This window comes from Pavona decussata, unplaced genomic scaffold (genome assembly GCF_977016875.1).
Source record: "Pavona decussata unplaced genomic scaffold, jaPavDecu1.1 SCAFFOLD_441, whole genome shotgun sequence".
Lineage (NCBI taxonomy): Eukaryota > Metazoa > Cnidaria > Anthozoa > Scleractinia > Agariciidae > Pavona > Pavona decussata.
Genome location: NW_028145795.1, coordinates 280,001 through 306,148, shown reverse-complemented (window position 1 = coordinate 306,148; position 26,148 = coordinate 280,001). Strand labels below are relative to the sequence as shown.

At 39.0% G+C, this 26,148-nt stretch overlaps 1 protein-coding gene across 4 annotated transcripts; it reads right to left on the bottom strand.

Moving 5' to 3' along the window:
• Nucleotides 1-982: 982 nt before the first annotated feature.
• On the bottom strand, nucleotides 983-11,865 carry LOC146450565 (2-Hydroxyacid oxidase 1-like). 4 transcript variants are annotated; one of them, XR_014860274.1, is made up of 7 exons: nucleotides 10,688-11,865; nucleotides 7,263-7,414; nucleotides 5,685-6,187; nucleotides 5,171-5,329; nucleotides 3,171-3,240; nucleotides 1,646-2,095; nucleotides 984-1,615 (listed from the first exon to the last, which is right to left on the bottom strand). XR_014860274.1 is itself a non-coding variant. In XM_085100240.1 (6 exons), exons 1-6 carry the CDS (start codon nucleotides 7,603-7,605, stop codon nucleotides 2,028-2,030), a joined length of 975 nt encoding a protein of 324 aa, XP_084956366.1. In that variant the 5' UTR covers nucleotides 7,606-8,222; the 3' UTR covers nucleotides 983-2,027. The 4 variants fall into 4 exon arrangements, 3 of the variants coding, with proteins under 3 accessions (XP_084956366.1, XP_084956365.1, XP_084956367.1); XM_085100240.1 differs by lacking the exon at nucleotides 10,688-11,865 and adding an exon at nucleotides 7,583-8,222 and having other exon boundaries at nucleotides 983-2,095; XM_085100239.1 differs by having other exon boundaries at nucleotides 984-2,095.
• Between the last annotated feature and the right edge of the window lie 14,283 nt (nucleotides 11,866-26,148).

The window sequence follows — 26,148 nt, the reverse complement described above, 5'->3', positions numbered from 1 at the left end:
CGCAGCACTACTGATCCCGATCCAACAGCTTGTGATCCCAGATCCCGGGCCTGTGATCCGAGATCCCACCCCATTTTTTGTCTTTGATCCCTTGTCCCATATACGTCGTTACGACCCTGCCTTCTGCTACGTGTATGACTAAATTCAAGGCTTTGTGGAGAACGTGAGCACACGACGATGAATTTTTCATGCTCTGTCTTAGCTTCTGTCGCTGAATAGTTTGCCTACTTTGTAAAAGTTGATTTTACATTTACATTGCATATGAATCTAACCAAATCAGCACCCCTTCCTATTGCATTCAAGCCATTTATTTCCTTTTGCAGACGCCGTCGTTCGCGCTGGCGCTAATTTCGAGATAGGCTATTAAAAGAGAGGACAGGTTTTTGTTGTTGTTTTTATTTCTTTAATTCCCGGGCTCGAAATGCCTTCTGCCTTCAGTGGTATTATCAAGATAAACAAATTCCTTCAGTGGTTGAGGGGGTGGGGCAGGATGGGGGTCAGTTTAGTTGAATTTCATGGGCTGAGTGTATCCTCCAGTAGTTTTGTTTGTTCGAAATCTGATACTGCAGCTGTCTGTCCAAGATTGTCGGAACGACGAAGGAAAAAGCTAAACCAAAACCCATGCGATCAGGCGTTTTTTTGTTTGAGGCGGGGGGGGGGGGGGGTGGGAGAGAGATGTAGGTAGGAAGGGTGTGATCGTAGGTTACCTGGAATCTGGCTAATAGAAACAATGAACTTATTTTATTTCTTTATTTTTTGCATCCTTCCAAAACTGTCATTATACAGGGCGGTTACTGCAGTGAATTTAGACCCTGACATTGTAAAGGAGATGGCTGGAAGGACACGCACAATGCTATAAATGAAGGAGAGATGCGGAAGGGGGGCTTCAACAGGCATCAGCTGGAAAGACGAGCGGAGGAAAGAACGGGATGGAGAGGTGTAAAATACTCCAGAAGCGTGGAAAGAGATTGTCAGTAAGTAAGAAAGTGTTATGAAGCTGAATCATTTATTTGTGATTGTCGTTGTTAAACCCTATTTACAGTTGCTTTATAAATAATATTAATAAAATACAATATATGCCAAAATTCCCATGTTCAGCTACTATCTAGTTCGATCGTGAGGCCGCCATCTTGAACATTGAGGTGGCGGGAAGCAAAAGAAGCGGAAAATGGTAGACATTGATCATGGCAACAAGCGAATTGCAGTGTTAATCGCTTTTTTAAATAATTAAAAGTAATTAAAAGGGCACTGGAAAAGGAAAGCAATTAAAATATAAGACTATATGCAGCATAGTAACACTCAATTCACGTAAATAATTGTTACTTATAAGGTCGAAGAAACAAGTCGTCATAGTCATTTTATTCCATACGGCCTTTCAGTATTTTTTGATGAGAAGTATTTTACTGGACTGAAAAACTTGCTGGAATTTTACTGGAAGAGCTTAAACGCTTGTGCTGAAGAATACATTGAAGAAGAGTGAGCGCTGGGTATTTTACAACTCTATGGGTTTGTTGTATAAAGTGTGGAAAAGAATACCTAACCACGGTGAAAGGTTTTCCTCCCTATTAGCTAGCTTGCTAAGCACACGAGGGCCACAGAGTTAGGGTGGGTTGGACTGACCTTATTCCGGAATAGGAACACATACAATGATGACAAAAAATTCCACATAAGAAGTGTTTTGCAAAAATAAACCATCCGAAAGCCATACCACACTACAAAGCTCCGCGGTATGACCAGTACCCCACGCGTGTGATATCACCCGGGCAGTGCCGGGCAGAGTACAAAATGCGCCGGCGAACGTTCGCAGAAATGTCTTCCCAATTTAAAAGAGAAATCTAGCAGCTAATTCCGCTTATTGTTATTCCGGAATACGGTCAGTAGAGTGTAACCTTAACGTAATGTGCGATGATCTGTACCAGCATAAATTTATACTTTTCCCAATTAATCCCACGATAATCTACAACTGGGTACACAGCCCATAAAATTAACTTAACAGGTCATAGTATCTTGAATTGAAAAGTAAAAACCTACAAGCGGGAAAAAGCGGTATCTTTGACAACCATACATGGCCTGATTTCCGACAGCTTACCGCATCCTGAAAAACAATAAAAGACCATGCGCTATTATTTTGTCAATGTTTCTGGTTTTGACTTTCTCTGGCAAGGCTCTACTATTCCAAAGCACTATTTTGTTTCCCAGTTGAGCCTGCGATCAGTGTGCCCAATTTTAGCAGCGCTCTTATTTTCTCTTATATGGTGGCTCGCGCATCCCGCGGGGATGCCAGTTTACCAACAGAACGAAAATACAGCCTGATCGCAGGTTATTTTCAACTGAGAACCATTTCGCCGGTAGTATTCAACGCGTCACGAGAATAGGAAAAAGAAAAAAAATCGTTGAGTTCCCGGAGGGAGTCATCGATCCCATGAATGAATGACTGAGTGAGTAAACTTTATTTCTGTGTCTATACTTCCCATGCACGCACGCGCACGAGCCTTGCGGCAGCTACAGTATACAAGCGAGGCACGATTCCTGTTGGGGGTCTTTGTCGCATGCTCGTGACATGACATTTTTCTTATTTCATATTAAACCAGGCTTACAAGTTACCATATTCTTGCCCTTATCGCTACACAAAATAAAAGAATAAAGTAAAACAGTTACCCTAGGTGAGGACTATACCAGGCCCCAGTTGTTCAAAGGCGGGATAACTTTATCCGCTGGATAAGGCACTCTTCAGCGCCTAAAATATACTTCACGTTAAATGTTTTCCAAGGTTTTCGTACACTCCCAAACTAAGCAGTGGTTAGAGTGCACATATTCGGTTGTACAAGAGGAAATACTGAAATCTTTGCACAGATTGAAACTGTCGGATAGTGACTTATCCACTGGATAAAGTTATCCAGCCTTTGAACAACTGGGGCCACAAGGCCAGAGATTCGGTGCTGACGGCGGAGTAATTCGTCTTCGCCCAACCCCATAAAAACGTTCAGCTTCGATCGATTAATTTAAAAACGGTGTGTTTTATTTTTCTGCGTATTTACATATGTGTTAACAAATACTGCAACGCTGAAAACCAGAAGGATTTTTGAAAACACTGCCAAAAAGGGACATTATCATCGTTTACAGCAATAAAATGATCGAAATAGGAAGCTTTTGAAAATTACACAACTCACCTGCTAGTATCATGGCGACTTTGAATTCTTCTCTTAATATCTCCAGAACATCTGAAACGCCCTGCTTCCCCTAAAACAAACAACAGCCAATATAAATAGCACTATCATTCAAGCTAATCCAAAATCGGTATCAGTCTTTAATTAATTATGATACTTCTTTTTTATAGTTTAGCGCCGGATGTGGATTTCTGTCAAAAGATTTCTTGGTAATACATTTCGACATTGGTAACTTTCAAACATTAGCAGTGGGAAGGTTTCAAACAAGAGAAGCACAAACTTGTATAACTCCAGAGATCGTCACGTGACGATTTCTTGGCTAGCTGGATTACGAGTAGTTTTAACCAACGTTTAAAAAACAGGTAGGTCTTTCCCAGGTGAACTTCAGAAACTGCTGCATAAGCTAAAGACAAGAAGTAAAAACTGTTTACATTATACATTGGAATCTCGCACCTCATTATTACCACCACTTTTCCTACACCAAACAAAAGCTCATTCATTTTGTTATCAGAAAACCCGTTCAGTAATCCAACATCCACCTCACTAGAGCGACCAAGTTACGACCACCATTTATTAGTTATTACTGAAGCAGTGTAATTTTCGTTTAAAAATTAACCCCGTTATGTGCCAATCAATTTGAAACTTAACAACACCCCCCCCCTCCCCTCCCTGCTACCCTTGAGTGCTCCGAGGGCCCCTAGCTCCTCGAGGACAAATTTTGGTCTTCAACTATTACTTTTCATGCTTTGCAGACAAAGCTATATTTATGATGTCTGCAAAAACTGTTTTGAAGCCCGCTTTGAGTGACACATTCGTTGTCTTCGTTCAAAAAGGCGAAATTCTGTCCGGCTTGAAAACCAGGAAAAACTCACGCGCGAAACAGTTCAAATTTCACCCCGATCAAATTCTCACTCCTCGGGTACGGCATACAGTCAAATGCAAGCAGGGGATGTTGAAGGTTCGAATAAATGGTTGGCGCATTAAATACGACTATTTGATATGCAAGAAAAAGTCAAAGTACCGGTAATCTCTTTACTGAATCTGTATTTGGCATTTTTTGTCTTCTCAATTTGTTGTTGACGTCTTGTGTTGTTTTCCCAGGGACCCCACTCATATATTTTAATGAGGGGGGGGGGGGGGAGAGAGGAAGGGGGGGGGGGGGTCCGACAGAGGTTCATATTTTATACCCCAAAAAATCCCAACTTCAGAATTTGTCTACCCAAAAAAACCCTACTTTTTTTAGCATACCCAAAAAAATCCCTCAGTGTTTTGCATCAGCAAATTTTATTATTTATCTTCTGGAAAGCTAAAACATGCTAACTTCAACTTTGGTGGAGTGCCGGTAATTACTTTTCAAATAGATTACAATCTCAGAAATATCCCGTAATGCCACACAAGCAGTAAATTGCGCTTATGTTATTGTTGATTTGAGCTGATGAAAAATACAATACCCCAAAAAATCCCTGTGTTGTTTTCGCGACCCAAAAAAATCCCGGCGTCTTTCATAGACCCAAAAAAATCCCTTTTGGTCAAAATGTCAGACCCAAAAAATCCCTCGGACCCCCCCCCCCCCCGTCATTAAAATATGTGAGTGGGGCCCCTAGGGTTGTTTTTGTCCTTCCAATTTGGAGACTGTCCAATTTGTAGGCTATCCGTAGGGATCGCTCACTAACTGTCAGGTTCAAAATGTTAACTACGGAATGTATGGGAATATGGCCATCTTATTACGCATAGTAGAAGGTTGCGCAAAATCCTTCAAATCGCTAAAATTCACCGTTAAAGAATAAGATACCACAACGACCAAGGTATGCCTACGTTTACTTGAGCTTAAATGCTAATATTCCTCGCAATACTGATAATTTTCATCTTCAATGCAAATCTTTCGGCCAGCACTCCCTATCGCTATTCCGCTAATAAAACCATAATTTCATAGCCCGACGCTGATCTTTTAACTGGTTCCATCTATCGAAAAATAGCTGTTACATACATGTATATAAACCTACTTGATAAGCTAGACCCCATAAAACTGGTCTTCCAATGAATGCAGCTCGTGCTCCCAGAGCCAAAGCCTTCAGTACGTCCGTGCCATGTCTTACTCCACCATCAATAAAAACGGGAACCTTTCCATCAACTGCTGTAATGACCTCTGGAAGGGCATCCAACTGTAAACAAACAATTAAATGAAATGGTGTAGTTTTGTTGGAGGGGGAGTTTTAAAACAGTTCTTGATATACTTCTTGCTGAGCTATTTTTGTCTCAATAAATTCTTCTTAACAAGAGTCCTCAAGTTAATCACTTAAAACTAGGATAAAGTATTGGACTGAGGAGTGGTTCTATTGATTACATATATATTATCACCATCATCAAGCAACTGAAGGTGTAGTTTGCATGCACTGGGCAACTTTTAAAATTATAGGTACTGTAAGATGACAGTTATTTCAATTATTTATTATCAAATGAATAGTTCAATTAATTGGAAACCATTAAATTTGAGGAAATAATTTTAAAATGTCTTACGGTGGCAGCAACTCCATCCAGCTGTCTGCCTCCATGATTTGATACAATTATTCCATCAACGCCATGTTGCACAGCTAATATGGCATCCTCGGCAGTCAGTATTCCCTTAACCAATACAGGCAGATCAGTGACACTCTTCAGCCAGGAAACAGAGCTCCAATCAATTGCTTGTTCAATAAGGGACTTAACGTACAAGGCATAGTCTTCAGAGCTGTCTTTATTTGTGGGACCTTTGACATTACCAAAGCTTAAGTGGGGCACTAGCATAGGTTGGTTCCTTAGATCATTCATTCTTCTTCCATGAATTATTGCATCAACTGTTAAAACAATTGCTTTATAACCATTGTCTTCAGCTTGTTTAATAAGGCTGTGTGTAAGTCTTTGATCTTTGAAGATGTAAATTTGGAGCCAACGTAAAACGTCTGGTGCTGCATGTGCAACATCTTCAACAGTGGCTGATGACATACAGCTCAAAATCATACACGTTCTTGCTTCTTGGGCGGCTACATTTGTAATAAAACACAAAACCAAAGCAATTTCAATACTTTTTACTGTACACAAGCAGCAGAAGAAGTCAAATGCAATAAGATGGACACATGATGGTTAAATACTTCCCAACAGTTCAATGACTCAGTCCCAACTCTCTCTGATCCCCAGTGTTATTTATGAACCAAATTCTGAACTGATGATGGATACTGATCCGAGGCATGTCTTCTTAACTCAAAAATTGAAGGAGTGCCTGGAGAAAAGCCCTTCTGATAAATTGCTAGATTCTTCTTTCAAATTTACTTGTATTTGCTTGTGAAACAAAAGGAGAATTGAACCTTTCATCAAAAGTCACTTAGAGCTTTATTTCACGCACCCCTTCAATTGAGTCATTGTTTTGAAATGTTTAATTTCTTTTCTAATATTGTGATTGGTGTGCTGTTCCAGAAAAAATCCTATTAGAAAAATAATTATTACTTATTATTATTTTGTTACAGATATTAACAGGGAATAATATTAATACAAAATTTGTTTAGTGATGGGGAAGCCTAAATCAGAAGCTGGGTGCTCTCCCCAGTCCCCACCCAGTAGAAAAATTTGGGGTTTGGGCATCCCACCTGTCTGTTTCAGGAATAGTGCAATGCAAGAAATTAAGTGGTAAAATGTAATGTCCCGTTTTTGTCATGTTGGGTATCCTGTGGTCTAACAAAAGTACTCAACACAGTGGTATTTAAACAGTAGCATTTAAACCAAAGACTTGACCAATAATGACAAGTGAAAATCATGTCATTTAGCAAAAAAATGTCTTCTTTAGCAAACTTTTAACAAAGCATTCTCACTCAGTTGTAGACTACTTTAATGATCAATGCTGACTCGTCCCCAGTCATCTTTCTTGTCTTTGTGCACGTTTCTCTCCCCCTCAAACACGCATTTCCCCTCACTCATGCCTATTCTCAAAGACAAGAGAGACAACCGGGGATGAGTCAGGATCAATGGGAGGAAATTGCTTTTAGGCCCTCACCTCCCCCTCCCACCCCAAGTTAGACAAGCCGGCCCTCCCTCTATTATACTGTTAAGGAACAGGTTGAATACCTTGCGCACTTGCCATTTCTGCATTAGTGTTTGCCATTGCTTGGACACCAACAGGAGCCATACAGATAGGCATACTGATTCTCTCTCCAAATAAGGACAATGACATGTCTACATCAGAAATTCCACGCAACATTCTAGGTTTTATACGCAACCTGAAGAAAAAGCAGTGATATATATGTTTTAATATATAAAAATGTAGCCCTACATATTTAAGTAAAAAGGAAAAATAATTTTTTAAATATATTAAAATTTAGTGGAAGGGAAATAAAATTTTAAAACCAGTTTAATTTGATCCCAAACAAGCTTAGAAGTATACTTACAGTTTCATATATACTTGCTGCATGGGTCTCTATGAAATTAATGGTTCAAACTTGGCTATGTCGATGCAAACGGCAGATAGGTATTAATGTCAAACCACAGGTAGCAGGTATAATGTGAGATTGAGAGTTTGTATAAACCTTATTCCAAGATGGCTTCCATTTTAATATTCTTTTGGTTACATTTAAATAAGCCCTTCTTGCCTCGTTCAAGGTAAAATATTCTTTTTATTTTTGACTTTGAGAACAATTAGTAAGAGGGGCTAATTTGAATACCAACAAAGAACATTAAAATGGTAGCCATTTTGGAATAAGGTCTATAGAGCTGGCAATTGGATAAAAAAAACTAGTAATTAATTGCAACTTCCCCCTATAAGAGTTGTATTGAAAATCTTGAAAGTTTCAAAAACCTTACAATTCTGTTTTTTCCTGTGTTTTAACCACTGTGAGCCTCTAAAAGCTATTTTGGACAATTATTAGTCAATAATAATATAATTGTAAAGGATATCATGTCACTAAATATAACCCAAAGTTTCTTTTGTCTACATGTGTAATATTATATTTATTAGAACATAACATTACAATGATCGACCGTTAAGAAAAAACTCATCCTATAACAACTGTCAGAAGAACAGAGGAGCAGTTATATTGTGGCCTGTTTAGTGTAACTTTGGGTTTACCTTGGTGTAAGAACCTGACAGGTTTTTCTTTGTGTTGTAGGTTATTGTTTTCCTTCCCTGTATTATTTTCTTGTTTTTGTTTCCTTTGTTTTACATCAGCTGTAAGTTTTCAATCAATCAATCAATCAATAAATAAACTTTATTTTTCCACAGTAGAAATTACGTAAAGCTAGAGAGCTTATGGGGCCGTGCCAAAAAGAAAAAGATAAAAATACAAAATTACCATCATTATCATTATACAGGTTCTTACACTGAGGTAAAGCTGTGATTTCTGTTCATATAATTTTATACAGTCAAATTTAATGCCTTGATCAGTAAAGAGGAGGCTGAGCCTTGAACTGGCTTAATTTTCAAGCCTACACTGAGGTATCTAAAGCTCATGGAAAACATTAGGCTGGCCAGGGTGCCTCTCACTTATGGTAACCAAAACAATTAATTGGCAGCAAAAACTCTAAGGCACCCAATTTGAACACTGTAAAATGCCTTGAAATGTTGTCTCCTTTGTTCCCAGATTGTTTAAGCATGTGAACACCCCACTGTGAAATAGGCTCCCATGCGGGTATAGGGCAAAGAGAACTGCTTGCCAAGCTCCCTTTCTTTCTCAAATAGACTGGGTTGGGCTCCCTCCACTCGCAAATTTTTCTCTTCAAGCTACAACCCACTTAGGAGCGGTGTGCGACAAATGCAGACTGCAGACCTGCAGACCTTGATTGTCTTTCCCAGTTCATTTTAAAAATAACATTGTGCAACCTCCGCCATTCCACATCACGCCCTGTCCTCAGGTAATACTCTCCGTCACAGTTGTCCATTGTCGAGTTTTGAGAAAACGTTGTCGGTCTGTGTTAAATGAGCAATTTCAAGTAAACCGACTGTGACAATCACATGAAAAATCCATGTCCATATATGAAACAATCATATAAAGTATGTACACCCAATGGGTAAATTCGCCAACGACCAAGGCCTGTTGGTTTGAATTTATCGGGTATGAATGCCTGCAAGAATGAAATAGCTGCACAGCATTATTCACAAGATGTTAATCAGGCTTTGCCGATATTTTGATTGGTTCTTGAGATATCTGGGTTCAAAGTTAGAAATTATAGCAAAAAAATTATGTAGGCGTGTTGCTCAAGTGGTTGCCATGCAAAAGTTAGTTTGAATTTCGAAATTCCTGTGTGAGATTTTAGCTCGTAAAATCCACAGGGGATTACATCACCCCATTATGCCACGAGCCAGAGAACCAGCAACACTCCATGGAATCAACAACACTTAACATGTAGTACGTAATTCTTGTTAAATTCCAAAGTCGCGAAAATCCAGAATTCTACAAGTCTGCAGGTCTGCAAGTCTGCAGTCTGCAGGTCTGCAAGTCCGCAGTCTGCAAGTCTGCAGGTCTGGATTAATTTGTCGCACACCGACTTGGGAGCCTGTTTACAGGTTACCAGATCATTCTCATCATTTCGTGTCCAGCTTTTAAAGGCATACTTGTGTACGGTGATAAAATACAGACTGATAGAGTTCCAATATAATGCTTTACCTGAAAATTTAAGTTGCAGAATGTTTTAGGAAATGGATTGCAATTTTTTTTTCCAAATTTTCTTGCTGTTGTTCGTTCGTTCTTTGAAGATGCTTAAGCTGACCTTTCGACTCGTTTTTGATGACTATTTAAAAAACTTATTAATTTGCCCCCGAGGCCCGGTTCAGACGCGGAACTTTTCATGAGCCAAACCTAATACCTCGAATTAAGTTCATGAAAAGTTCGGCGTCTGAATCAGTTGAGAACGGCTGTTTCAATTTGGAACGGCTCAGCCGTTCTTCCCGCCTGGCTCAGCCGGGAATTTTGGCTATGGAATGGCTTTGATTCAGACGCCGAACTTTTCATGAGCCGAACCTAATGCATAAATTATTATAACGTATTTCAAATAAAAAAAATTAAAAAATAAAAAAAACGTCAACATTTCGATTGGTTTTGCTTCAAGTAAATTAAGTTCGGCCAATTAAAATCAAGAGGCGGGATTTTCGTGATTTGGGCCGACCTTAATTTGAATTAAGTTCGGCTCATGAAAGGTTCGGCGTCTGAACCGGGCCTTAGAAGCTTTATAGATCTCAGATCCACTGGAAGACATATTTGACAGCACCTTTGTCCAACCTTTGATAACAATGAAAAATGCATTTCCTTTGACTAAAATTAAAAATGACCTTTTAATTTTGGCCACCTTTGACATTTTTGCAACAACAAAGGTGAGCAGAAAAGCCATATAGTTTAAGGACCCATAACGGCCAGCTATTTACTGTATATCATATCGATGATGATCGTGTGGAAAGCTTACAAGCAAAACGAATTCAGACAGAAAACAAAAGAAACACACAGTATGATAATTTGCTATTGACTAAGAAAAAAACAAAAGCAAAATATAAAGCCAGTGCATACCTGCCATACGCCAGGCAGTTGTCTTTCAAGGTAAATCCGTCATTCGCTCCTGATGCATAAAAGTCGTACGCGTATTTTGGCAAGACCTTTCTAGCTAGTCGCTCAAAATCGCTTAAACACACCGGCTTTGCCATATGAAAAACCTATGTAGCACTAACAAGGTGCTTTGCTGATTCAGAATAGTATAATTACGGTAATACGTGGATTCTAATACGTGCTCTTCGCTCAGGAAAACATTGCGTGCAAAGGGTGAGCCGTTCTTCAGACGGTGGAACGATGGAACGGTGGAACTGAGGAACGGAGGAATCTTGAAAATGAAATGGTTGGGACATACCGAACAGGATTCAGTGGAATATTCTAAAACACGGCTTGGGACACAATTCATAAGTAAGGAACACTGGAAAAGCCTAAAACGTAGAACAAGAGAAATACACATCTATGTCATTGATAAAATACCCTCCCATGGAAAAATTATGGGTTAGAGACTGTTGTGAGTGTTTTGTTTACAAATACACGCACTTGCTGACTGTACAATGAACTCGAAATTTTCAATACTGCACTCGGCCTAAGAAGGCCTCGTGTAGTATTGAAAATTTCTCGTTCATTGTACGGTCAGCGCGTGCGTGACCTCGAAATTTTCAATACTGCACTCGGCCTAAGAAGGCCTCGTGCAGTATTGAAAATTTATTATATGGCTGGCTCCGCGAGCAGGCAAGATGAGTCAAATCCTGCGCTGTGATTGGCTACCCGAGCGGGCAAGATGGAGCTATCCTGCCCGCTCGGGATTACCCGTTGCCCGTCTGCTTGGCATCGAAAGGTTAATCCCAACAACAATGCGGGTTTTCTTCGATTTTCCCGTTGTTTTGGGGGAAAACGCTCACTAAAAAGTTCGGTAAACTCTCAACATTTACCTAAAGGAAAGGAAAGAGAATGGAATCGTCCTGGTGTAGTGAAAACTTTGTTTCAGCTACAATGAATGTGAGTTGAATCGGTGAGTTGCTCTGCGTGTAGTATTTTAGATAGAATTGATTTTGAAAAACTTATGGTCTCAAGTCGAGTGCCAAATTGATAAGTTCTCTAGGTTTGCAATGACTGTATTTAAATCATAGCGTAGTGGAAGTTGCGGTTAGTGTTTAAAGCAGTTCAGAAAAGTATTTTTTTAAGTTCGCCGAAGAAGCTCACGTTTTTAATTTAGCCGCGTCTTGCAACAAAATCTTGTCAAAGTTTCGCCCAGTTTTCTGATTTACCTGCTCTTTTTTTCGGCTTAGGGACCGTTCATTTTTTATGAGCATGGGGGGGGCTGGTGGGATTTAGGGGGGGGGGGGGCCACGAGAAAAAAATGGCACTAAAGGGGGGGGGGCTACCAAAAAAAATTGAGTGAAAGAGGGGGGGGGGGGGTCACCAGCAATAATTGGCTAGTAGAGGAAATTGAAAGTGGCTCAACACAGAAACAGATGAAGAAATTGAATATTATTTCAATTTTATTTAATACGATTTTCCTAACCACTTTTAATTTGTTACATACTGAGATCGAAATCTGCATTTCATATTAACAACAACTGAGGAAATGAAGCATATCTGTTGGAAAAGCAATAATGAATATAAACTGAAGTAGACACCTATGTTTGTACAAGTTCAAATTAATATAAAAACGTAACAGTCTCACTATTGAATCATCCGTGGGGGAGTAGTGTTCTATTAAGTGGTTGTACTCAGAACTATATCAATAGATTGTTTAATGTTCTGTTTAATAGTAATCACTTTTATAAAGACTGTTGATTAGTAAATTATTTGAACCCAGGAGTATCAGTAAACTCAGTAGTATGCCTAGTGTGAACATCCAGATTAGTTTTTAATAATAGAACTGTTGTTGGTGACTTCAGTTGACGGTAAATCTGAGCCGAAGGCCATCTTCAGAAAAGCTTGTAACTGTCATTTTTAATAGCAGTACTTTAATATCCAGGCGTGTAGGCGGGGGGGTTCGACGGGTTCGAACGAACCCCCTTTGAAGATCAACAATGGCGGAAGAAAAAGCACAATGAGGAGGTTGAACAACTACATGAGGTGTACCATGCGAGAGAGTAGAATGTCCGCCCTGGTTCTAATGCATATCAAATATGATATGCCTGTCAATCTTTACGAGATAGTCAATTTGTTTCAAAGGCCTACCCCCGAGAATGATGCAGTTTACCAGCTTGGTGTATGACTATCAGCAGATCGAATAGCTATCAGAACTTGACAGGGCGCGGAATGTATATTGAACTTTCTTGTTTAAGTTGAGACAATTATGCCGCAGAAATGATGTATATAGCTTAAAAAGCTGCTGTAAAACAAATTTGTGATTTGCCTAAAATGGGTCTCAAAATGCAGGAAATGAGGTTTCTGGGAACCTAGATTTTCAAAAATTTCCGGGGGAGCATGCCCCCGGACCCCCCTAGTAAGAGCGCCTCCAGCGCTCAACAAACACCCCTATCTAACCCTTACCTACGCGCCTGATATCTGTGTGTCCGCTGTTTTTTTTTTTTTCTGTTTAATATGACTCGTAATCGTTGATTACGATTGATTATGCTTCGATCCGTATTTTGTTAGTCAGATCTGTACGTGTATTAATTGTTTCCACTCGAAGGGGAGTAATTTCACGTTAAACATTTGCTTGATTAATTTTTATAGTTCCTCTAAGAATCTAAATGGAAATTTAGGGTTTGCCGTTGCCGTAAACGTGTTGCTATCTATAAAACGTTTTTTTTTTAAACAAGAGAAATCTTTACCTAAGCAGAAAACGGTAACTTTTTAATAGTACTGTAAAGAAATCACAGTAACATTTACGTTTATCTTTGATATAAACAGTACATAAGCGTTTTGCTAAAGTTAGGAGTATGATTTGTTTCTGGTTGGGCGGGAGTGGGGGGGGGGTGTCATCAGAAAAAAATAGTTTCTGCTTGGGGGGGGCCATGTGGAAAAAAATTGCATGCTAGGGGGGGGGGGGTCATACAGTTTCGTAGTGGCAATTAACCAAATCCCACCAGCCCCCCCCCCCCCCCCCCCCATGCTCACAAAAAATGAACGGTCCCTTATGTTTGCATATAATCTCAAAATCTATTGTTTCATTCAAGAATTAATGATTAGAGGCCGAAAACTGTGTAAAAAGTTACGCCACCGCGCGATCGGCTGAAAATGGCGACTATTCAAATCTTCCCGTTCTTGCGAGAATCTAAATTTTTCGTTCTCAATAATTGTATACTCCCTTTAAAACATAATAAAGTTAGAGCCCTAAGAAAATTTAGGATTCGTTGTTTTCCACGATTACATGCTAATCCAAAAATGCACTGAAAATAAATCTTGCACCGGTCGGCTATGAAGAATTTCTTTCCGAGTAGAGCAGTTTCATGCCGTGTTTTGTTTTGTTGTTGTAGTTTTAACTTCATGGTAAAGCCATATAATAAATCCTTTATTGACCAAGCTTGTTCGGTCAAGATGGCTGGATATTGGCCTCGTTCTTTTTTTGCGTTTTTATGGACCTCGACTTCGTCTCGGTCCATAAAAACGCAAAAAAAGAACTTGGCCAATATCCAGCCATCTTGACCGAACAAGCTTGGTCAATAACGCATATTTCTCGTTCATTGTACGGTCAGCGCGTGCGTGTATTTGTAAACAAAACACTCTCAACAGTCTCTAACCCTTTTAATATACGATCTGAGTTCACTGCACGCGATACACGTTTAAGGGAAAACATAAAACGATAACAATTATTATGACAAGACAATTTTAATAAATAAAAAATCCGTAAATAAGTACAGGTGTATTTCAATAATAAGCAAATTACAATTCACAAATACCCTGTACACAAGTCACTGATGATTTGAGAGATTTCCTCTTCTCCAACCTGTGCAAACCTCGAAGCCATTTGCAATAACGCACGATTTTCATGAGTTATCGCCAACACTGCACTTTCTGAATGTGGTGTCGTGACGTAAATGAAAATCACGTGATCGATTTTAACCAATGGGCGCGCGCGTATTTTGATAGAGAACTCAGATCGTATATTAATATAACAATAGAGTTCATGTTCGCGGGCGTAAATATGTTTTTGGCCCAAGAACATCAACTCTATTACTATTATAATAATTTCAGAGGGCATTAACAAAAGATATCAAAGACAGTACAGTAAGCGATCGCGATATCTTCTGTGAACGTTGGCGGAATCGCGTCGGCGTTTATTTTATTGTACAAAAGCTTTCGTTGTCACAAAAACTTAAAACTTTGGCGGAACACCCCAAAATTTGTTAAAAGAATCTTTGCTTCTAAGTTTTCAAAAGGAAAATAACAGAATTTTGTAAACAGCGAAGAAATAGTCACTTACGACTGTTAAAATTAATTGTGCAATTGCTTAACTAAGCGGGTTTCGCTCAAAGAAGACAAATTACACTCACTCGCCTCTGGCCGTGGAGCTACTACAGGCATTATTTCCACCATCGCCCACAGTTTCTGTATTAAAGTCCTCTTCATCTAGCTCAGACGACTGAGAATTTGCTTCTTCGTTAGGTTTTCCATCGATTTTGTAGCTCAAAACAATTTCTTTGCTAGGTGCACAAATATGACGGAATTGTGAGCTTTATGGTAAAAGCACCAAATTTGGCACATAGATCGAAACATACCTACTGAACAATATATATATATCTTATTCGATGGTTTTACATATAATACGCGCGGATATTTTGCGAGTTGCGTAGTATTTTTCCGAGCCCCGAAGGGGCGAGGAAAAATACAAGCAATGAGCAAAATGTCCGCGAGTATTATATGTAAAACCATCGAATAAGAGATTTATTATTCCACTACAAAAAGATTTTGTTATTTTGGCTTCTCTGTTTTGGTAACAGTTTTCAAATACACCCGACATCAACTGTCCATCGGTATATGGCGCGTACGAATGACGTAAACTGAACACAGAAAGCCAGTTAAATGTCTTTAATTTGATTAGTTAAAATGAAAAGATAAATGACAAGTGATTGGCATGCTAAAAACTTGTTTTCGAGTCTGCATTGTTTCAAAAACTATTCTTCGTCCAGTCCGGACATTGTTGCTCCTTTTTTCTGCCTTTTCCGTCCGTATTCGCTCTGTTGTAAACCGGTCAAACCGGGACACTACAGTGTATTACGGTCTCATATTTTGCGCGTTCTCTTGACCTTATTTGGTGAAATGACATAATAGTGGAATAATAATAGCTATGGACCCACCTGGGAAGTACCCCATGATTGCAGTTTCAAAGGGTTTAAAGTGGCTCACTGAAATTCTAGCATGGAGACGAGGCTGAGATTTTGTTTTTCGTGTAGCAGTCACAGTCCTGCATCAAAAGAGCGACAGTCCTCCAAAAGTGGAGAATTATTCATTATTAAATTCTCAGCCTCGGATATTGCATTTCTAGCGTTCTGATTGGTTCACTAAATCTCGGTTATCAGCTCATATACCGTAGTTTGACCTTATATGGAAAACGAAAGCCCCAGGTGTCGCTAAGCTAAATTTTTTTTCGGCGGGAAGCAAAAGTTTCTTCGGAAAAATGTAGAAAAAAAAGGAAAAGAAAGAAATACCAAACAATGCCATCTCAATATAACAACAATAAAAGCCACAAAGTTTGGTATGACACTATTTAATGGTAAGTATCTCTGAAGTTTCCTTTAAAATCTTCAAAATTGCAAGATTTTACGATTTTTTCAGATCACATAACAACAACAATAACAACCGGTTACCTTCAAAAATTTCAGGATGGCTTGCAAATCCTGGCGGCAAGAGGTTAAAGCCAATCGAAGAAATTTCTCAGGAAGAGCTTTATGCCTGCCTTTATGTTTTTACGAATTTACGAGGACTTCAGATGGTTCATCTATGACATCCGTACGAGCGGCGGCCATAATGTTCGTTTCCGTCGCTCGGCACCACTCAGCAAAACATTTGCACTAATGCGCACAGCTCTTACGCTTCTCAAATAAGCTTGAAGTTTAAAAACTTGCACTGAATGCTTGTCTCAGTGAGGTTGTACCTCGTACACTAGGACTTGCCTAAAGTGTTTTAAATCGTCCGCGAGGAATTCAGTTCAGCATGAAAAAAGCCGTCCTTGCCCTGATCTCTTCCTTCGCTCGGCACCACACAGCAGAACATTTGCTCAAATGTGCACAACTATTACGCTTCTCGATGAGCTGGAACTTCAAAAGCATTTGAATGCTAGTCTCAGAAAGGTTATAATACGTACATTTAAACGTTTCTTGAATTTTAGATGTCCGACTGTGTCCGATTTTCTTCGCTTTCGATTTTTCCTTCAACTCCGTTTGCAAAGCGCTGCGCGTGTCATGTGATCATTAGGTTTCGCGCGCTTTGGTCGGAGGTTGCCTCAACATCCGGTCGTTTAAATTTGAAAGAAATGTCTTCTTAAAATATAAAAATTCAGTAAACTTCAACAGCAATGTCCAAACGCGGAGAATTTAATAAAACAATTATTCCATTCGCGCTTGTTGGATATGAGATTACTTATAGCCAACTCGGCGCTTCGCGCCTCGTTGGCTATTTACCATCTCATATCCAACGCGCGCTCATGGAATAATTGTTAAATATTTGCTTTTCTTTGATCGTGGAGTCATTTCAGTTGATCACGTGACAGATCACGTGATTGCACGTACAGTATCGTGACATAACTAATACGATTTTGAGACGGCGATACTGCGCTGATATTGATGGATGGTTTGGGGTGAAAATATATTTCAGAATAGACAAGGAAACAAGACCAATACGATGACAATATTTTCTTCCAGCGTCGTCAATATAGGGCTGTAACGCTGCCCTAAAAATTGCGATTCAAGCAAATAACATAACGAAAAATAGGCTGTTGATAAAAATAGAAGTCGTACCAGCTATTGACTAGCTCCCCACGCAGTCGTTTTTAGACTGCGTTGGAGGCTAGCTATTCACGGGTTGTTAAACGTGAACATCTACAGTCAAAACGATGTTTTTTTATTCTAACTTCTTTTTAAATTCTTTTCTTCTCAAGTTAGAAGGCTAGCAAAACAAATTTGGACAACTACCGAATGGGTTTTTCCGAAAGCAGAGTGAGATGAAAGAAAAAAAAACTATATTGCACCTTTTCCACCGAATTGATTCAAAGCCACGATTTATACGATTCATATATCTCTAACTGTGTAGCCGAAAATGGAATTAAGTTCACCTAACACAAATTTTAAACTTTTGTTCTTTGCATGAGTAAATCAACAAAGTGGCGTAATTGGCCAAGTTACTATTCCCACACACGTGTAGAGGCAGTTGAACACATCGCTCAGTTAGTTTTTGAAAATATTATTGCCAATCACTCTCATTACTTGGTTGGAGTACCATATGAAGGTAAGAACTTTTTTTGAGTTGTTTGAATTATTATGAAAGGTGAATTATTATGAAAGGTGTTGCCATGTTTGGTAAAAACAAAGACTAAGGTTATAAATGTATAAAAATCGCGCCAGGGCGGGAAAATCTTCTGCTATCTCTGCCATGCTCTTCCTTCTTAGGCAACTTTCTAGCAATTTTACATCTCGCTAAGGTTTAAACGAAGTACTCTGTTTCCTTTCTGGATATGAAAACTCAGTGGCAGCTGTTTGATGCGGGAAAAGTTAGAAGCGAAACCTCCTCTACTCAATTATCAAAGCAAGTGATTTACTGGTAGTTGGCTTTGCAACGTTGTATTTTCATTAATCAAATTTCATTCCATCGTTCGCTGTGCTGATTTGGCAAACAATGTGTCATTTTCAATAGCCAATTTTATCCTTCACGTCAGAGCAGACATCAGGATCCCAGGAGATTGGACAGCCTTCTTGAGGGTTGACGACAACAAAGAGGAACTTTTCCATTACCTGGCCGGGAAGCTTACCACAATTGGAACTGACCATGGAGAAGTAGGCTACTAAAAATGAGACAGTAGTCTTTAACGATGACAGAACTGACGCCGCAGATCTATCACCCTGCGCGCACGAAGAAGCCGACACAAGGCTCCTACTACATTCCGTTGACGCTGCAAGATGTGGGTACACTAAAATAATGGTACACACTGTCGATACGGATGTTGTAGTCATCGAAGTTGCAAAATTCCAATACATTTCCTTATACGAGCTTTGGATTGAGTTTTGTGTTGGCAAACACCTGAAACATTTGCCAGCACACGACATATCCCTTAGTATTGGCGAAGAAACTGAAGTCACAAGCCCTCCTCGCATTTCACGCCTTCACAGACTGTGATCAAACGTCGTCTTTTGCCCATTATGGAAAAAAGACAGCATGAGGAGCGTGGGGCGCATTCGATGATATGACGGCAGCTTTCCAAGCTTTTAGCAATGTGGCAACGGTGGATGTTGTGGATGAGGTGATGCCTATTCTTGAGCGATACGTAACCATCGTGCATCATCGTACCAACACTTGCATGAAAGTAAATGATGCGTGGAGGGACCTATGTACACGTAAAGGGAGAGACATTGAAGCCATCTCCCCCACCTCAGATGCCTTACGTCAACATGCAAAGAGTTCCACGTATCAGGCTGGCCACTGATGGGGCAATTCCTTGGTGCCTCTGTTTCCGTGTCCAAGTGAATGGGGCTGGGTGTAAGTTGCTAATGATATGTGGGCGCCCTTGTGGATGGCAATTTTCCCAGGCATCACAGAGCTGCCAGGAGCTACTGAAATGTGGTTGCAAGAGTGAAAGAGGTTGTACAGGACGATGCAAATGCGTTAAAGCCGAACTACCGTGCACAGCACTGTGCAATTGCGCTGGGCTGTGTGTCCGAGAATGAACAACAGAATGCCGGATGCAAATGATCAAACCTGCTTATCGCTTGTATTATTAACAACATTTCTACGAATTTGTGTTTAGCTATTTTAAGTTCGTTTGACGTTTTTAGGGCTTAATTTTTAAAGATTTTACTGTTTCGTAGTTTCTATGTATGAACTTGGCCAAATAATTGAGCCAGGGTAAGATAATTATGTCCAAAGCTAGGCATTATAACCCTATTTAATCACGTTGTTGGTCACGTGATCACACTTGAAGGCCAATAATGTCTCAGAATCCAAATTTGTAATTCATTTTTTCGCTAATTTGTTAATTTCTAATGAAACATTGTCTCACTTTGCTGGAAATAAATAATCCACTCAGTTTCGTTTCCATGTTAGAAGTCCAGTGGGCCACATCAAACCCGTATAGTTACAATTATGGGATGGATCCCAAATGGGTCCATACATTTTCGTAGTTTCTATGTATGAACTTGACCAAATAACTAAGATGCAAATTGAGAGAGTCAGGGTAAGATTACAATGTCCAATGCTTGGTATTAAAAAGCGTATTTGGTCACGTGGTTGGTCACGTGATCACACAAGAAGGCCAATAATGTCACAGAATGCATTTTGTAATTGACTTTTTGGTTTAACTTGTTAATTTCTTCTGATACATTGTCTCACTTTGCTGGAATAGATAAATAATTTACCCAGCCTCGTTTCCATGTTTAGAAGTGTAGTGGGCCACTTAAAACCCGTTATAATTACAATTATAGGATAGATACCAGGTGGGTCTATTGCTAATATTGTTCAGTAGGCAATTCTCTATCTTTGTGCAAAATTTGGTGCTTTTACCATAAATCCCACAATTCTTGCACCAATCTGCCGGACTATGCAGATGGCAGCGCTTCAAGTCAAACAAGCAAGAAAACGGCGCGAACAGTTGAATGGCTTCCAGTTCTGATTGGCTGGCTACGTTATTTTCTTCTTTCTTATTGGCTCAGAGTAATCTCGTACCCCGATCTCAGTCGTCGGTTCGGGAATGTCGAAATGTGAGATCTGGTAAAGTTCGATACAACGCCATTTCTGGTTGGTTACCAGAATTAAGAATGCCTCATTCTAATCTGCTCTGTGATTGGCTCTTTCCTTCTGTGTTTGGTTTTCGCTCAGTTCGGGGAAGAAAGAAGAAACAAAAACACGGAAAAGTTTTCGCTCCGATTAAGATTGTCATGCGACGTTTTAATACATACATGCCCTTTGTGTGGGGAGAGAACAGTGAGAAATTGTTTTTTCGGAAGACAACAGCGACTTTAGCCGGAAAGAGTTTGCAGTAACGTTCAAACGGCCTTACCAAATCAGCCAAAAGTTTCCAACACGATGGATATAAGCTTGCTTACTTTTGGAGATAAAATGGAGGTAGGTCATATATTTTTTATTTTGGTATTTCTTGACAAAAAATGATTTTTTTAAAAATGATTATTTATTTAGTAAACGCAAATTAATTTCCCCAAAATACTTTACCTTGAGTTCCTGAACACGCGCGCCGCATTTGCTAGCATATTTTCAGTTTTTGTCTTCTGCTAAAAGACTATTTTCCTTCTATAAATTGAACTGGACTTTGAGTAAGAGACTTCATAATATAATATTAGTCCTTTCAGACCAGTGTGCTTATTCCTTCAAGATCCATACAACATCTCTCATAGGACTTTGGAGAAATTGATAGAGTGTCCACACAATAATATTATTCATCTGCTGGTGAGCTCATCCCACCCCTCAGCTAAGAGAAATGAAAAATGTCCGACTTATGACCGCCAAAATAATAGTAATGAAACCCGTACTACAACAGAGAACACCTTGTCTGAACCGATTAGGGCTCTTTATGTAAGTGTAGTTAGTTTAATTTTATCCCCTCTCTCCCACCTACTGAGTTAAAAAAAATTTGGATCCAAAATATAAAACTAGCCTTCCTCTAAAATAAAAATGGGGACACTGGTTTACATGTCTGCACCACCTAATGTTTTGCAGGTCTATGCTTGTGATAGGCTTTAGAAAAGAAGTAGTTTTAAAAGGAGGACATGCCTCTTTGGATTTGACATCACTTATAGTTTTTAGAATCTTTTTGCCATTGTTCTTTTCTTCAAGATGGGGGAATTTCTCCATTATTTTATCATTAGTATGGAGTCCTTGAAGTACTAAACACACTTCATTTACTACTTCCATTGTTAATCCTTAGCACATTCTCTGATACAAATAGTTATCACTGGCCTCAGTTTCTCCTTTATTTCTTGTTAACTCTGCCTTAATTTCTTCCACCTGATTTCTAGGGAGAAGCAAGTTCCTAAAGTTCCTATCAGTGATGTGAATATCTTCAAGGGCTAAAACAGCTGGACACAGCTCAACACATAATTAAGAGCAATGACAGTCATTTCGGATAACAGATATCACAACAGCTGCATTTCTCACACAAAAGCCAAAACCAAAGTGGTTATAAGCAAAAATTTTCCCCTGCACAGATTTCTGGGGTATTTACACTAATCTGTCATGGTGGGTTGCATTTCTTCAATACTTGCACCAATATGATTGTTGTTAAAGTAAAGTTTTGATGTAGCAGGCTTCCCATCTCTTCCACTTTCTTGGAAAAAACTTTCCATAGTTTGCGGAAGACCAAAATGAATAAATTATTATCCTTCCAACACAATGAGAATCAAACCCCATTCCCAAAGATTGTGGCAAATAATATTCATTGTCAGTCTGTAGAGAATGAGACTGAGCCAAAAGTGCATTTTGAGGAATTTGGGGAGTAAGGTAGAACTGGTGATCCCCAAGCTTTCCACCCAAAAAGGCACCCCCAAATCCACACAGTACTAATGATGAGTAAATAATAGGCTGACAGGCTTAATTTTTGACATTGGTGGTGATAAGTTCATCTGCTATGGGCAAAAATATGTAATCAAACTGGTCAACATTACTTTGTGTTAAGATAGGAGGGCCTTTGTAGTACTCCATAAATCTTTCATATTCAAACTTTGTATGATTGTAGTTTGGTTGTTTCTCTGTTGCTGTTGTTGTCATGACAACAATCTTCGCTGTAGGGAATACTGAGGAAAGTGTTCCTCGTTTGCTGTACTCTGAAGTTGTGCCCCCTGAACAAAGATGCAATTAATTAAGAAAAAACTGTAGTCATTCACTGGGATGTTGTTATTCTTTCCATTAGAATAAGACAATATAATTACCAGAAAATGGATAATGAGAAGGCTGAATAAAAAGGGATTCTCAAGTAACTAAGCCCTTTTTGACGCATGGGGTGGTGGAAGGACGAAGCATAAAAGAAGCTGCGATAATCACCAACAATATGGCTCTGTATTTATTAGCTTTTAACCTTTAAGCCTCAGTGTCAACATACAGTTTCTCCTTACTGGTCTCTACATGTCCATTTTTCATAGTAGCATTACAGGGAGGCTGTTGAAATATCAAGAAATTTCACCGCTGGTGATCTCATGACCTCTCCTTGATTGTGTATTGATAAATATTAGGAGAAATTTTGATACTGATCACTACTGGGGCTTAAAGGTTCAAGGTTCACTGTTCTGATGTTTTTTGTGTACTTGTGTGAAAAGTCCTTGAACATAATTTTGTGTTGCTGGTCTTAATATTAAGAAAAGTTAGGACCTTACATGGGTGCAAATATCAATACAAGAAAATTTTTTTTGCTCAAGGAATTGGCATCAACAAGGAATTTTCATCCAAGACAGACACTGTTTTCAAAGTTTCTTTTCCCCACCACTTCTCTGCAGTGGGTTTGTGTCTGACAGTTTGATTAAATGTTGTTTCCTGGCTATGGAAGGCCATGGTTAAGGAATACTTAGGAATTCATGGTTACTGAAGATCAGCTTACTGTGAAAGCTGTTGTTTTGCTGCAGAAATGGGTGACAGTTCATTAGAACACACAGACATGCACAGGAAAACAAATAGTGGAAATATTTTTTTTATTTGTTTTCTATTTATCTGCCATTTGCTACTTTTATGAGCCCAAAAGACCTTCACACCTTCCTATTATTATTGTTATTATTTTTTTTTTTGCTGAAATCAAGGATCCCATCAGAGGTGAGTGTCCAAGCACCAAGATAGCTGCTTTGGACATAAAGAACCTTGTATTATTCTTAGTGTATCATCCTCTATGCATGTACAAATAATGCAATGCTCAGTACAACAATGATTATTTAAGCAGCTCATTGTGCCTTGCAAATCAAATGCAGATAATGACCTTTGTTCTTCATATCAAGAGTCAAATATTATTAGACTTGCGTATTATGTGGTTTTAATTTTCGAGTCTGTGGACTCCTATGTGTAAAATTATAACCTTTATTAACTTGTCATCAAAGAAGCAGTCGAGGGGGCATGTCCCCTAAACTTAACATAAATTTCAGGTGAAAATGTTTCAAGTGTTATGTGATAAAGGTGAATCAAGAACCACTGAAATGGAAAGCTCATCACTACCAAATAAAACTCTAATGGGAAACTCATAGGGACTTGCTCTGTTTGCTCACATGTTGCAAGTAACCAAACATTCTTCAGATCCCAAATCCAGATGTGGTACCTCCATTTCCCAAAAGAAATTCAAACTTCCATTTTTGAGAAAAAAAAAAACCCTTTAAAACAGCAAGGGTGTACTCGGTATTTTAATGTTGGACATAATTGGGCGCCTACCATTTACACGGACAGGTCTTTCTGGTTTGCTGGTATATAACCAAGACAGTAGCATGGTGTTAGGGCTAGGATGGTTCATGGTTCATTTATTTCACACTATTTACACAACATTAACATAGAAAGAAAAGTATTACAACAAATGATTACAAGATAAAAATAAATACAGTACAAATTATAAAATGTGTGTGGTGGTCAAAGTAGCAAAGGCTTTCTAGCTGACCACCACCTACTTTTAAGTAAACAAAGAAATGACACTGAGCTTTATTGAGATATTAGAAAATGTAGGAAATGTTTGTAGAGCCTAGGATGTACAAGAGAGAATTACATTTGTGTAAATTAAGGTATGTTCGAGATATACTGAACCGAGCAAGAAATCTAAACAGGACAAGCTTAATAAAAGAAGAACAAAACAATAAATAAATAAAAACAAAAAAAGCAAAAAAACAACATACAAACAAACAAACAACAACAACAACAAACAAAAAGAAAGGAAAAGGACAACACATCATCAGCAGCAACAGCAGCGACAACAAAGATCAAAATATAAGCAGACATTATTATTATTATTATTATTATTATTATTATTAACTCTATTATTATTATTAGATAGTTACATACTATTATATTTGATCATTAAACAGAACATATATTATTTGATTGACAAGAGATCAGGTGGGCCTTATAAAGTTTCTTAAACCTGTTAAAAGTTTTTGTTTTTTTCAATGCCATGGGGACAGTTTCCCATATGACAGAAGCAGAGTACTTAAAAGTAAATTTGCCTATGTTAGTTAACTTGTGGTCGGTGGAAATTAAGCTTGGCAGAATTTCTGGTGTTATAGGAGTGGACAGTTGTTGTAGGTAGGAGGAGGCCCTGTTTAGCTGGTTCATATAAAATTATATTATTACAGTGACCTTGAGTTGTGTCCTTTGGCCTGTAAAAGAAACCTGCCGCATTTACACAATCCATTTGGTTTGGAAATTTAAACCATTAACTTATGGAAGAAGGAGAATTTGTGTGACCAAATCAGCTGAAAGACTACAAAGAGAAGAAATAATTTTTACGTATCACTGGTAGACCACAATTTCTGAAACTTTGCAAATGAAAATATGACATGAACCATTTGACTTTCCAATGCGAAATTTAACACCAAGATGCCAATCAGTAACTCTATTGTGCCTCATCTACAACAACGACCACAAAATTTTTTTGATAAAGCTTCGACAACAAAAACTCTCTGCACTGTCTGTTGCTACCTTTACCTTGGGGTGCACAAAAATTATGTGACATTTCCCTGCCTGTAAATTACAGTATCTTCAATACAGTTACCATCTAAGGCGAAAACTGGTACAGCTTACTCCGGTTGACTTAAGTCTTTTTAATTGATCGTCGATAAGCACGTTGATCTTGAGTGGAGAAAGCACAATTACGATGGATTTGTTCTTGGAACAGTTTTCATTTAATACAAAGATGGTCTAGATGGTCACAAAGGGTAGGAACTAATCTTAGTAAAAAAGTGATTTACCGCGCTTGTTGATTGCAATCTCTCCTGTTGCCTTTTTCGTTTTGGTTTAAGTTTCAAGTTTTGTTGTCCTCTCGACCGAAGAACGTTCCGAAGAGCGCCCTCGAAAGCGAAAACCTCACCAGGAATGATCACAGTTACGAGCCGGCGGCCATTCAGCACGGTGGACAAAGGATGATGGGCAGGCCCGTATTCCGGGCCTCAAATCGAACTTTACCAGATCTCCCCTCCGCCTGACCGTGGGAGATCTGGGTACGAGATTAGGCTCAGAGCAGCGGGCTAAAATATATTTTAGCCCGCTGAATTCTTCATTTTAGCCTGCAAAATACGCCGCAATGCCCGATGAAATTATTATAATATATATTATAACATAGCGCGCGTGCATCCTAATCTAATTCCTATTGGCGCCATCATGGTACATTTCTCAACATACGCACGGCCGTG

Excerpts from the sequence above, each read along its gene's own strand:
- LOC146450565 (XM_085100239.1), bottom strand. The coding sequence starts at position 10,821 with ATGGCAAAGCCGGTGTGTTTAAGCGATTTTGAGCGACTAGCTAGAAAG. Across the intron at positions 5,330-5,684 it reads TGGATGGAGTTGCTGCCACC|TTGGATGCCCTTCCAGAGGT; the intron begins GTAAGACATTTT and ends GTTTGTTTACAG. Across the intron at positions 2,096-3,170 it reads AGTCGCCATGATACTAGCAG|GATGCGGTAAGCTGTCGGAA; the intron begins GTGAGTTGTGTA and ends ATTGTTTTTCAG.